Here is a 14,083-nt window from a genome sequence, read left to right as displayed (position 1 = left end):
AGCACTAGATTTTTTCTGCAACCCCATTTTGTACCCTAGCAGATTTCCTAAAATTCGCACTAGATTTTTTTGCAACCCCATTTTGTACCCTAGCAGATTTAGGGAAAAATTTGTCCTTAAGTGGCAGAGTTGATCCTATTGGATTCGTGAAAAGAATCCTCTATCCAATGGCGCATGAATTTGAAACTTTTGAATTCATATGATATTTTTCATCTAATTTCTTTTAAACATAAAACTTGAATTTTTTTGAAAAATTTCGAAAACACTGAATAAAAAATCAATAACATAAAATATACACAACTAATTTTTTTCAAAAAATACCACTCGCTTCATTTACTCATCCTCTTCAAAAGTGTACTCTTAATTTTTAAATTTATTTAAAGAGTTGAAAAAAATCTTAAATAAACATATATATCTCCAAAATATAATTGAAATATTACTTCACCAATTTTAAAAAATAATTAATTATAAATATAAAATACTAAAATAATTTTTCAAATAATTTATAAATTTTATTTTTTAATATATAAATAAGAGTTTGTGTTTCTTTTCAAAAGTCATAAATGAGTAGATGGAATATTCACATCCTCTTAAATTTTAACCATTTTCAAAAATTATAAATTAGTAAATAGAATATTTACATCCCCTTAAATTTTAACCATTAAATTATACAAAAGACAAATTCTCATCTCATAAATCAATTTAATGTAGAAATTAGTGGATAGAATATTTACATCATCTTAAATTTTAACCATTGAATTATACAAAAGACAAATTCTTATCTTATTAATCAATTTAATGCGTAGAATAATTTGAAAAAATAGATTATTATTATCATATTTTAAATAATTAAAATATATATATAGTTCAATACCCCAATTAATATTATATAAATATGTTATCGTATACAACAAAAGCTAAACAGATATGACTATTTCAACTAACCCATAGTTGCGTTCATATAATATTAGATGACTCTGTACAATCATGCTTTTTCGTCCTGGAAAAAATATTAGATGGCTGTGTACAGACGCTGACACTGACCGGGAATCTCCATAAGATTGAAGGTCTTCAGACATACCCTTTGGAGTTTTCTTTCTTCGTTGTTGGAAGATATTGGACACCCATTTTCTGGGTTGTAAGGAAATTTCAGTTCTTAAAACGAAGACCACTCTGATGCCAATCGACCAGCAGTAGCGGACCATGGAATCTACTACACTGTAAGGCTTCAAAATTCGTTTTCTTTTCACTGGATGTGGTTGTTTTCTTTAAATTTTGATAATAGTTTCTCTGTTAAGCTTAAATTTTGTTTGGATCAAATTTGAACGGATTGGTAGGTGAAGGATCGAGCTCTAAGCGAAAGTATTTTACAAGATGAAGAATGAAATGTTGTAGTTAGTTTAAGATGGGTTTAGAAGAAATTATGGGTTTTTGTAGTGTTTAAACTGACTATTTTTCGAGTTCTGATGGGATTATGCCAAGACAAAAAAAAGTGTAAGTATAACCATTGTTGGGTAAATTTTTTTCATTTCCATTGTGAATTTTTATGGGTTTTGATTTTGTTGGGTTTTGGTTACACCAAAATTGGCTGGTTTACTAAAACTTTCAAACCCTTATTATTATTTTGAGTGAGCTTTTACTTTTTGTGTAATTTTTGTCTCAAATTTTTTACTGGGCTGTTAGTCCCATGTTCCCCCCGTGGCGGCTAGTCCATGTACTTGATTCCCAATGAGGTGAGGTAAGTGTGACAATTACTTCAACCATGCCTAATCACAACTCAAGGAACTTGGCCAAGGCTCTGATATCATATTTAGGTTTTCCGTTACACCAAAACCCAAAAACAGTAGTAAACTTCCAAACCCTTATCATTACTATAAATAAGCGACTAATACATGTAATTGATTCCCAATAAAATAAGTGTAAAGATCCAAACTGCTTGTGTGAACCTGGGCAACCAGAATCATAAAAATGGTGGCAGTTAAACATGAAATGCTTCTCCTACTCAAAATTAATTTTCTTAGGCCTTTGGAAGGATTTTAGGATTTATGCCCTTCGGACTGAACAATCTAAGAAAACAAGTGTATATGTTAGAGGATATATAAGGCTAAATCGATTTTTCAGTATACTAACCTCTTTATGTATGCTGTTTGTTCTTTAAATTTCAAAATGACGACATTTGCTCTGTAATTTTGAATGGGTTGTTTTGATTTAGCTCAGTATTGATAGATCGAATAATTTGGAAGTTGGTCTTTGACTTATAGTTTTTGGCCAGTTAAGTGGTTTCATGGTTATAGATAGATGAATAGACATTAAAAATCAAATTATATAAGTGAAAATGGTTTCACAAACAATAAGTTTCATATAGTTATATTTATAATGTTTTTTTATTAATAATTTTTTCTCATGGACACATATAAATTAAGAAGGAAGCACAACTCACTAGTCCATAACGCCTGAAAGATTATATTTATAATGTTTTTTTATTAATAATTTTTGTCTCATATATTTAATGCACACAAGTATAAATTAAGAAGGAAGCACAACTTTGCAAATTTGACATATTTAATGCACAAATTTCTGAATTCTGAACAGTTCATTCTCGAGTGCCCTTATGGTGCTAATGTATAGAGTGTTGTTGCAGGTTCACTGTTGGTCAGGAGATTGCAACTTTCCTTGTTTCAAGTGGAATAGTGTCCAAGGCTTGGGAAGAGTCACGTCTTGCAAACAACTCGGAGGGTTTTAGTCTGAATGAATATGAAGGCGTTGCATATGTTTCCTTCCCCTCATTTTATGAAATAGAAGGTTTCGCTGCCCATAAGAGCAAATACGGAGAGGGCAATATACAAAATGACAAGATCTTTGGTTGCCTCGAGGGCAATGATGGTCAACCAGCCCTTGTCCATCAGGGATCTCTCAATTTGTTCCTACATATTCTGGAGAATACAGATTTCCCAGCAAAGGTAAATTAATTTATCTAAATACGCCCATCAGGACAAAGTGATTTTAGTTTTATAAAAGATGATTTATTGCACTTATTAGAGATTAATTTAATTTTTGAGACCAGGGAAATTAATATTATCGATGCATTATCTGTCATTCAGTTGCAGACTTATATGGACTCGAAGCAAAGGAAACTCAAACCCATTATATTTGTGGGTCATTCCTTAGGAGGAGCAGTTGCAACGTTGGCCACATTATGGGTACTGGAAAAGAGGCTGATGCAAAGCTCTCCTTTGTGTATAACCTTTGGTTCGCCTTTAGTGGGAGATGTAAGACTTGTTGAGGCTGTTGGCCGTGAAAATTGGGCAAACAACTTTTGCCATGTGGTTTCCCAGAATGATATTGTTCCTCGGATGCTCCTTGCACCATTTGAGTCCATTTCTGATCCGCTGATTGCTATTTTGCCTTATTGGCAGGGCATAATAGCAAATGACAGTAAAGATGAACCTGATTATTTTATTCAAGATGCATGTAGGACTCTTCTTAATAATGTTCTGCAGTATACTCAGACAGTAGCAAACTACGAGCTTGATTCTCAAAAGAAGTTAGATGGGATTATCAAGAGAAGCCCATACAAACCATTTGGCACTTACATGTTTTGTTCAAGTGAGGGCGCAGCTTGTATTGAGAATTCCGAGATCGTTTTGAAGATGCTTCATTTAACAATGCAGAGCCATGAAAAGCTTTCCAACGAGATTGTGCATGACTGTTTTTCAGAGCATATAGGGTATGGTTCTGTTTTAAAACATGTCATAGAAAAGTCCATAGTTGGGAAGAGAATTGCAAATCCTGGTTCAGAATCCTCTTACGAGAGAGGAATCTCATTGCAGCTACAAGGTATTGGTGTTGGAGCTCAGGTAATATTCAATTTTTTCTAAATTTAAATTTGAAAGAACAATAAATAAAAATTATATCTAATGTTTTTGTTTTGCTGTTAGTTTTTATTGAACTTAGAGTTTATTCTACAGCCTAGTATATGTGTAATACTGCCTGTCTGTTATCAAAGTTGAAATTTTGCTCTGTCCACCAAAATAGAAAATTTAAAAACTTTAAAAATAAAAAATAAAATAACTATACAAAACATTTAAATAATGCCCGTCTGTCATTAAAGTTGAAATTTTGCTCTGTACACCAAAATAGAAAATTTAAAAACTTTCAAAATAAAAAATAAAATAACCATACAAAACATTTAAATAATACCGACTCATACAAAAATTGGATGTGAAAAAATTAGATCTCTGAGTTGCTCTGTCCACTAAACTAAAAAATTTAAAAACTTTAAAAATAAAAAAAATAAAATAACTGTACAAAACATTAAATAATGTTGATTCATACAAAAATTAGAAAATTTAAAAACTTAAAAAATAAAAAAAATAAAATAACCATACAAAACATTAAATAATGTTGATTAGATGTGAAAAAATTAAATCTCTAGATTCATTTTAGATCTATATTTAAAATAGATATATTCTAATATAACTTAAAAATATAATGATCTAATATAAATCCATCCAAATGAGGGGTAAAAAAATTTGGGATACCAACCTCCCACTTCCTAATTGACGCAGCCCGGGATAGCCTGCAATCAACAACAGCCACCAGGGCTGTCAATACTAAACTCAGAGGACACAGCAATACAATGGAAGTACACACAATTCTGTTAAAAAGAAGCACAAAAAGGGGACAACTCAGGTTTGCACAACCAGCTATATATATTAAAGTGCAGATTTATGAATTCGCACATAATACCTGAAATGGCTTCTGCTGCTGTAATAATTACAGAGCCAAATACTCTTTTCTTCAAACCCAGTTAGGGAGAGCCCGTTAGTCTAAGTCTCGGAAAGAACAAATGATATATAGCATAAATGATAGTGGTTTTCCTTAACAAAACAAGGGAATCATTTCACGGATACTTCTACAGGAATTAATGGCTCTTCTTCTTGCTGCTTGTTTCTCTAAGAGCCGGCTCTTCTGCTATTCTCCTTGCAGCTCTACCCAGGTAAAACTCTGGATTTACCCTTCTTGCTCTCAAGAATTGATAGTACCAGAACTGTTGGTGGAACCAAGTTCTTTTCTTCCTCGAGGGTTCTACCCAGTTTCAACCCACTGGAACCCTTCCTTCGATTTTCTCTGGATTCCTCTCTATTCCACAATTCTGCCCAGCAAATACTGGAATTGTGTTCTTTTTATTTTGCAGATCGTCAATCTCTTTTCCTTCTTCAATCTGCCTTCAACGTCTCTGTCTCAACAATTCTATCCAGCAAGCTTGCGGGAATTGCTGCCTCCTCTCTATTCTTCTATCTGTTGGAACAGTCACACTGTTCTATTCGATAGTCTCTATCAACAACAGTTCTACCCAGCTGTCTGCTGGAACTGTCTATTCTTTCACTTTTCATTATTCTTGCCTTCCTTTGTTTTTCCTTCTTCTCCATTCTCTTCTTTATCCTCCTTTCTGTCCTTCCTTGAGACTGCCTGATTAATTCCCCTGTTCCAATCTTATTGTCGTCCTCCCTTTTTCGGAGAGCTTGGCGTAATAAGGCTCCCTTCATAACGCCAACAATCTCCTACAAAAGGCCGACACTCGCCCTCTCAACCAAGGCCACGTGGTGTCCCTTTTAAATCTTCCATCAAATAATGCTAAAGCCCAAATGGGAACGGACCAACCAGACTTAGACCACTGACAAACATCGCGTGGGTGTTGACCTGGAGCCTATTAAACATTGAAATGCATTTCAAAATGCCCTGAGAATTCACTGTCGGATGAGAGGGGGCAATTCAATGGAGGACGGGCCATTTCTGAGGGCAAGTGGGTTGATGTCACTTGACAATCCAAATGCCCCGAAATAAGGAGGGCCATCAGATCTTAGGGCGAGATAGATGATCATGACGACTTTGGAGGCAATAGAGGGAGACATCGCTCAGGAAACCAAGTGCTTTGAAACGCTACGAGTCCCAAACTCGTGCGCATGACATGGTGGGGTGCTCATGCGCTAGTTTTCCCTGGTAAGGAGAACAATGAGCTTTGGTTTGTTAAACTGGTAGATAAGATAAGATAAGATAATTATATTTATGTCCAATTAATGACTACAAAATAGGTCAAAGACACTGTTGAGTACATTGATGTTCATAAAATGCGGGAGAACCAAACGGTCTCCTATAAAAAATACAATGCATGAATATAAAATGTACAATGCAGGACAAAAGATACAATGTATGGAATGCCTCGACGAAGAGGATTAAACCCATCTCTCCTAACATCCGAGACTGACTGAAGAGCACTGAGAAAAATTCCACAAAGTTCGCTGGCCCGATGAAGGGTCAGTGGGAGGTGCGGACTGTCCATTAACTCGTTGTCTGGGGGAATTTGTTTTCTATCAATCTGGTGGTACCTCTCTACCTGAAGTTTATGAGAACCTACACTGAACTGGCCTAGAGGAATGCGAAGAGCATGCATCCAGTGGTGAAACATATACTGGGGTTGAATAATGAGCCCGTCTCTCAACTCCAAGAAGTGCTCAGCGTAGAAGGCCATCTTTGGGTGCAAGCCTCCTGGAGGATTGACCCAGGTGACCTGGACGAACTGCCTATAGATGTCCTCCTTGATGATCTTGTTCAACTCTTGTCTAGTAGGTAGAAGGTGACCAGGAGCATCCAAGGAATATTGGAAAGGAGGGAGACGATCCAACTGAATGCCCACTGACTCTAAGAGATTTGAAACTCATGTAAACCAACATCTAGCCCGGCCCGAGGGAGTAGAACAAGCAATAGTCTCAGAAGAGCAATATGCCAAGTAAGGGTAACGGTCCCTACTCTTTATTGAGTCTGCAAATCCCCAAACACGATGCAAGAATGAGACCAAACTGAAGACTATCTCAAGCCAAAAGGGTTGAGCTCCAAACTCTGCAAGGATGATGTGCTGAGGTATTGTCTGTTTGCATCTAATGATGCGGCGGAGAAGAAGAGTCTGGACTCTCTCAACTGAAGCCCAATCTGACTCAAGTAAAGACGGTCCCCAAATCTCTGAGCCATATAGAACAGTGGGACGAATCAAGGTGTCCATGAGGCTCATCTTGGATGAGATGTCTTGGAAGTGATGTCGAAAGCACTGTCTCTCGAGAAGGGCTAAGGATCCATATCCTTTGTTGATCCGAGGCTGAAGTGTTGGTCGCAAACCTAAGTTGCACTGAAACAGATACGGGAACGGATACGGATACGGGGTTTGAAACGGATACGACAAATTTTCAAAATATGAGGATACGATACGACAAGGAAACAGCATGCATATATATATATATATATATATATATATATATATTTCATATTACCATTCATCTTTTAGAATCTAGAATCTATATCTAAAAATGCATAGTCATCGTCATGAATTCAACATAAACAAATCATCATCATCAATTCAGCATAAACATTGTCATCATCATTAGTGATTATTATAACATTCAACATATTATCATCATGAGTAATAATGTAATCAGAAATGCAACAGCCTTTGTGCTTTCGGGTCCAACTCCTTCAAAGAACGTGTCATGCATGGCAGATGATATCTATCTTCCTTGCATGACAATTAAAAGGCCCATGGGATCATTGGGATATTCCATCAAGACCTATTTGAACATTTCAATCTTCTCAATGTCAGCTTGGTCTCATGACTATATGCAGGCACAAGATTGGCTAGAGAAGATTTGTTATATTGGAGGGATTTATGAAATCAAGAGCAAAATCAATGACAATTAACAAAACCTTAACCAAAATGAAAATTAATCACTCAAATAAATCTCTTTACGAAGACATTCATCAAACCCCTTTATTTTCATTTTTGAACATCTATCTTTTTCTTAGTAAGAATTTTTGATAAATATATGGAGTGTCGTTGTTTCTAAATATTTAGAAAAGATTTTATGAGACTCTGTTTATAGTGAGTTTATTTGCAAATCTGATTTCTTCATTTTTATTATTTATTTATGGCTATGCAAATTTTCAAGCTTTTAAACATTTTAAGGGTGGATTCTGATCACAATTTTCGTGGATCCGTTTTACCGGAAACGGATCCAAAAAAATTTAAATCCCTTGGAAACGTATCCAATTCCAAATCTAAAGTTTCCGATTTTTTGAAACGGCACAAAAACGTTTTTACAGCGTTTCGGACAAGAATTGTATCCGTTTATGTATCGGAAACGGGGATCCGCGTTTCCGGAAAAGTCTTCAGGAGTTTCCGGTAACTTAGTCGCAAACTGAAGTAGGGACCCGAGAATTGCACCCCCAAGTACGTATATGTGTTGGTGATTTCAACCTCCTCCCCTTTGAATAGGAAGTGAAGGTCTGAAGTTTTCTTCACCCCATTGAAGATCATAACCTTGGTTTTACCCAGGTTGACCATCAACTGTCAAAGATCGCAAAACAGAGCTAAGGCATCCAACTGTCTCTGTAATCCTTCTGGAGATGAGGAGAGGAGGACCACGTCGTTAGCAAAGAGAAGAATAGATATCATGCCCTGGTGAAGAAGGCAACCATCAGTGTCCTGGATATGCCCGTGTAGAAAAGACTCCAACTCATCAATATAGATCCCAAACAGGGTAGGGCACAATGGACAACTTTGTTCACCCAAATAGTGCTTCGGATGAAATCAGACATCCCATGAACCATGCGAAGACGACCAAGGACGGACTCATATAGGCGCGTAATAGCTGTCAATAGGGTCGTCGAGATGCCAATATCTCTGAGTCTCTGGAGTAAGGCTTCCCTCGGAACAGAGTCAAAAGATTTCTGAAAATCTACGAAACAACAATAGACTTTTGAAGAGCGATGTTGTGCCTCCTCAATCACGGCGCGGAGGGTGAAGATGTGGTCAATGGTTTGATGAGCTGGTCGAAAACCTGCCTGTCCCCTAGCTCTGAGTTGTCTCTGCTCAAGGTCACTGGAGAGCTTCCTATGTAGAACAATAGCATACAACTTCGAGAACGTGTGGCCCACCATGATCGTTCTATAGTTATTAGGATTTGAGCTGGAGCTTGATTTGTGGATCGGATGGATGATGTGGTGCGACCATGCCGGTGGAAAACCTTCATGGACTACATGGTTGAAGATGTAACAACCCAAAATAAACATGTAATTAATTAGATTAATCAAATAATCAACATGCAATTATCCACTAATTAACATCAAGGTTCAAAACTATGAGTAGAGACACTTACCTGTAATTTCAGTTGAAGTCTGCTAACTGCAACAAGGTTTTGGGGACGACTCTCCACCCAACCGTAGGCTCAGTTGCACAAAATCTTGCTACAACTGGCCACCCCCGAGCCCTCAATCAACGTACTACTGCCAGGGTATCTTTTGTCTCACAACACTATTTTCTCAAGAGAATGGATGGTGGAATCATGGAATGATGGAATGCCTCTCATCTTCCTCACCATCTATTAAATAGAGCAAACGTTGGAAGGGGAACCACATGCACACACTCCATGTGTCTACATGCAACTTTATTGCTTTCTTGTTTTATTTCTTTTGTTTTTACTTTTTGATAGCTTTACTGATTTTTACTGCTTTCCTGTTTTATTTCTTTTTATATTTATTTAGAGCTTTAACATTGTTATTTATTATTTATTTACTATTACTATTTTTATTTATTTATTGTTTATTATTTATTTTCTTGTATTTTAATATTATATTATATTATTATTATTTATTATTATTAAGGGACATTACATATTTCCCCACTTTAAGGAACTTCGTCCCGAAGTTAAGTTGAATTATTTATTATTAAAGGACGTTACATATAGTTATTTATTACTTCATGTTTGCCCTACACCCTCTACTGAACTAGTATAACCAGCAGGTATCGAAAGTTTCACGACACCCGTGAAATCTCAAGGAATCTCTGTCCTTTTTCCCACTTTTGGAACCAGGCATAAGCCTCCCCGGTCTGTATCCTAGTCCAAGGTTGGCCTCAAGGCTCGCGCCTGAATCAGACCTCATCTACCCCAAGGCAGGCATCCGGTACGATACTCAATGACTCCGGGCATCTCGCAAGGCTGGCCCACTCCCTCCACAACTACTAAGGTGCACAACCCCAGGCATCGAAGTCCTTACACCCCCACCAGACTTCGGCATCCCAATCCAATAACAGGCACCTAGCCTAGAACATCAAGCACTTGGCCTCCTCAAGATGGTCCCATAGCCCTTCAAGAGCTATCCATCAAGAGCTACACAAGACAAAGGAACCACTGGCATATGTAGTGTTGATTGAGTTTGTCCCCAACCCATATGGTGTTACTTATTCTCCCTCGTGCGTATGGGCTCGCACAAGATCATCAAATAAACCGGCCCTCTCGGCCCATTTGTGGAGTCCTGTGAATCATCACACCTCAACATGCAACCAATGCATTAGCTATACCATCATAGTATCATAGAAAATAATCCACATGCCAAGTCTTGCATGTCATTATGAAAACATTCATCATTGTTAATTGCAACATTATGAATAATAACGAACTGCATGCAAGACTTGGCATGTGGATTATTTTCTAAACCGTAGGCTCAGTTGCACAAAATCTTGCTACAACTGGCCACCCCTGAGCCCTCAATCAACGTACTACTGCCAGGGTATCCTTTGTCTCACAACACTATTCTCCCAAGAGAATGGATGGTGGAATCAGGGAATGATGGAATGCCTCTCATCTTCCTCACCATCTCTTAAATAGAGCAAACATTGCAAGGGGAACCACATGCACACACTCCATGTGTCTACATGAGATTTTATTGCTTTCTTGTTTTATTTCTTTTGTTTTTACTTTTTGATAGCTTTACTGATTTTTACTGCTTTCTTGTTTTATTTCTTTTTATATTTATTTAGAGCTTTAGTTTTGTTATTTATTATTTTATTATTATTTATTATTTATTTACTATTACCATTTTTTTATTTGTTGTTTATTATTTATTTTTTTGTATTTTAATATTATATTATATTATTTATTATTTTTATTATTATTATTTATTATTTATTATTTATTATTAAGGGACATTACAGAAGAGATCAACCAAGTAACTAACCAAAGCACGGAAACTGTGTTTAAAGAACTCTGCTTGGTAGCCTTCCTCATCGGCTGCTTTGCTGCTGTTCATCACCCAAATGGCTTCTCTAATATCTTTGTCTCAGAATAGGTAACAGAAGAGGGTGGGGAGGTAACATGAACTTTGCCCTGCCTCAATATCATAAAGGTTTGAAGTGTGAGAGAACATGGATGTAGGGTCAAGGTTGGATGGAAGCGGGGAGCATCGAGCATGGATGGTATGCCAGAATTGTATAGGGGAATGGGCGAGGAGAGTAGAAAGTTCCCGTCTTCTATGAGAGACAAATAGTCGTTTCTTGCGATGAAGGAGACGATGGTAAGAAGCTTCGAGGTCAGGGTAGAAGGGTTGAGAATGGGTGAAAGCATATCGAAGTTCTCGATGTAGAGTCTTGCATTTGTCGTCGTACCATTTGTTCATGGGGCATGATCCAACTTGTATGGAGGTGAAAGTGGAACGTGTGGAGTGAGGGAAGGATTTGAGTGTTGTTTCCCAAATGGCAGATGAAAGACAAGTGTATTTAGTGGAAGCAGAATCAAGCAAGGAGAATTGGGTTTCTGATGGGAGCATCTTGCGTAGAGTAGAGGAGAAGATGTGAGGGTCGCCTTCGTCAAATCGAAAGGTGGTTCGGTGTGGGCCCCAAGGGGAAGGATGGGGTGGAAGGGGAGGGTCAAACTGGAGAGAGAAGGAAAGAAGTGCATGATCAACAAGGGGAATGGGGGAGACCGAGAGATGGCGAATGAAAGGGAGCAAGTTCTGGCTAGCGAGGACATAATCAACTACACTCACACCCCCTTCCATATGGCCAACATGTGAAAAAGCGAGTCTGGGAAATAGGGGAAGAGCATTTAGAATTAACAATTCTTGTGTTTCCCCCAACTGCAATAAATGCTTACCATAAACTGTTGTGGGCCCCAAAGCATCATTTGACATCCGGTGAAGCCCAACTGAATTTGGAGCTATCCCCTGGGTACAAAACACGTCCTCTGATTGATTGTGGAGAGGGATTTGGAGATCTCTAATACGAGCATTGAAGTCACCTAGGAGGATGACTTCCCCAACAACAGAGTATTGGGTGATGCTGGTGTACAAGTCTATAAAGGGGTCCCCATTTGCGCCATTATGGATGGCAAATGGTGAAGAGTCTAGGGGAAAGTAACAGACTGCAATGTAGATGTCCCTCAGACGAGAGACTCTGATGTTAATCCGAATCCACATAAACCTGGCAAATTCGTCTTCGACTACCATAGATACCCTGTTCCGAAGTGAGTCGCTAGCCAAATAAGCAACTCCACCTGACCCTTTGACCCCTCCCGAGCTCCTCATCTCTTGCTTGCAAACTGAGAACCAATGGTAACCTATGATATCTGGGAGGGGTCAAACGGGGCTTGCATGAGTCTCGGTCATGAAGAGGACCTCCATTGATTCGAGAGCGTCATACAAAAGTCTTGACGATGACCAGAGAGATCTATTGCCATTCCAACAACGGATTGAGATTCTCGTACCCTATTGTCTAACCAAGCGGGCCCGTCATTTGGAACCTCCAATTCAAGGTTTCCACCCAGGTGGGAAGGAGTCTCGAATGATTGCCCAAAGATTCCTGATAACTGCCCATTTCCCTGCTTGCCGTGCTGCCATAACCTATTCTCTGGATTGTTTAAGTTCCGCAAGCTGCGCTCGGGTGAGGTCCTCATCCAAGAAAACCTGTTGGGGAGAGAAAACAACTTCCGTTTAGCCCTAAGGGTGCGGAGTCGATCGGATGCAGTCTGAAACCTGAGGAAGAGAGTGGAGTCGTAGCCCAACCAGGCTCTGTCCAGAGCTATATCAGGGAGGCTAAGGGTATCCTGAAGGAACCTAGCCCCCACTTCCATAAGATTCGGAGATGAGTGAGGTAAGGGGAGACCTCTCACCTTGAGATTCAATTCTCTCGCTCGTCTGGTGCGTTCTTCCACAAGTTTTGCTTGCACCACCTCCTCAACTGCTGCAAGAGGGGTAGGAGTTTTATCCTTTGCCCGAACCACCTGTGCCCAAGAATTGATGTGTGTCTCAGTTTCTTGTTTGAAGGTGGCCTGTTGGGATCGGATTTCTTCCTGCTTGCTTTTAAGGTCGAGAATTTCTGCATGCAACATATCATTTGGAGGATGGAGATTTTCCTGCTCTTTGCTTTCATGTAATATCTTCTTAAGGGATAAATTATCCCCTTCCACCTCCGAAACTCTGGTAGAGAGGGTGTGTATTTCAGAATGGAGCTTGTTGTTTTCAGTTTCCAAAAATTCCATTTTCTGCAAAATTTGTTTTACTTGGGCTGTCCAAAATGAAAAATTCGACTCCATGGTTTTTTCATGGACCCCAGTTTCAAGCTGTACCCCTTGACCTTCAACCATTGTTACTTTAGGCGAAGCTGGAGGCTCTGACAAGATTTCAAGGAATTGGTTAACGTCCATGTGTAGGTCCATCAGAAGTCCTGTAAAAATACTGCACAAACAGGGACTGTAACTTCAGTTGTTATACAATTGATTCATCAAACACTTAGCGTGCATCCTCTCTTCCTTTCCTAGTTTGCGCCTCTGCTGTTCCTGTCTGCAGTCGGTGCCTTGTCTGTGGCGGCAATGCGGCTTGGAGGTTACGGATGGATCCAAATCTATGGAAACCCAAGTGTGCGTTTCCGCAGGAAACCCCAGGTGAGTGTTTTTGTAGAAAACCCAGATGATTCCAGAAACTTGATCTGTGCGCAAATGAACCCCGAAAACACAAGTAATATTCCTAGCGCAGTCACCAACAGCGGCAACATGCAGGTGGTAACACCTTGATAAGCATACAGTTCACAGCCAGATAACAACTTATTGTTTCAACTTTCTTTTATGGAGCCGATTACAGTTGGAATTCCTTCCGACGTGTGGAGTGAGCGGACGGCTTCACACAGCAATGCGCTCGGACCGCTGGTCAACACAGCAATGCGCTCGGACCGCTGGTCAACTACTCTGTCTCTGTCTGTGAAAGA

The 14,083-nt window shown here is 38.8% G+C and overlaps 1 protein-coding gene across 1 annotated transcript in view; it reads left to right on the top strand.

Moving 5' to 3' along the window:
* The first annotated feature begins 957 nt into the window (after positions 1–957).
* LOC149243874 (lipase-like PAD4) overlaps positions 958–14,083 on the top strand; it is a 29,798-nt gene continuing 16,672 nt past the window's right edge. The window contains exons 1-3 of the mRNA XM_089374646.1: positions 958–1,220; positions 2,642–2,960; positions 3,102–3,857. Of these exons, the coding sequence (XP_089230772.1) occupies positions 1,204–1,220; positions 2,642–2,960; positions 3,102–3,857 (1,092 nt within the window). The 5' untranslated portion in view covers positions 958–1,203. The remainder of the gene's footprint in view (positions 1,221–2,641; positions 2,961–3,101; positions 3,858–14,083) is intronic.

This window comes from Pinus tabuliformis, chromosome 8 (assembly GCF_031772625.1).
Source record: "Pinus tabuliformis cultivar Carrire ecotype Pingquan chromosome 8, CPIR1, whole genome shotgun sequence".
NCBI lineage: Eukaryota > Viridiplantae > Streptophyta > Pinopsida > Pinales > Pinaceae > Pinus > Pinus tabuliformis.
The sequence above is the reverse complement of the archived record's forward strand: the minus strand, read 5'-3'. Positions and strand labels throughout refer to the sequence as shown.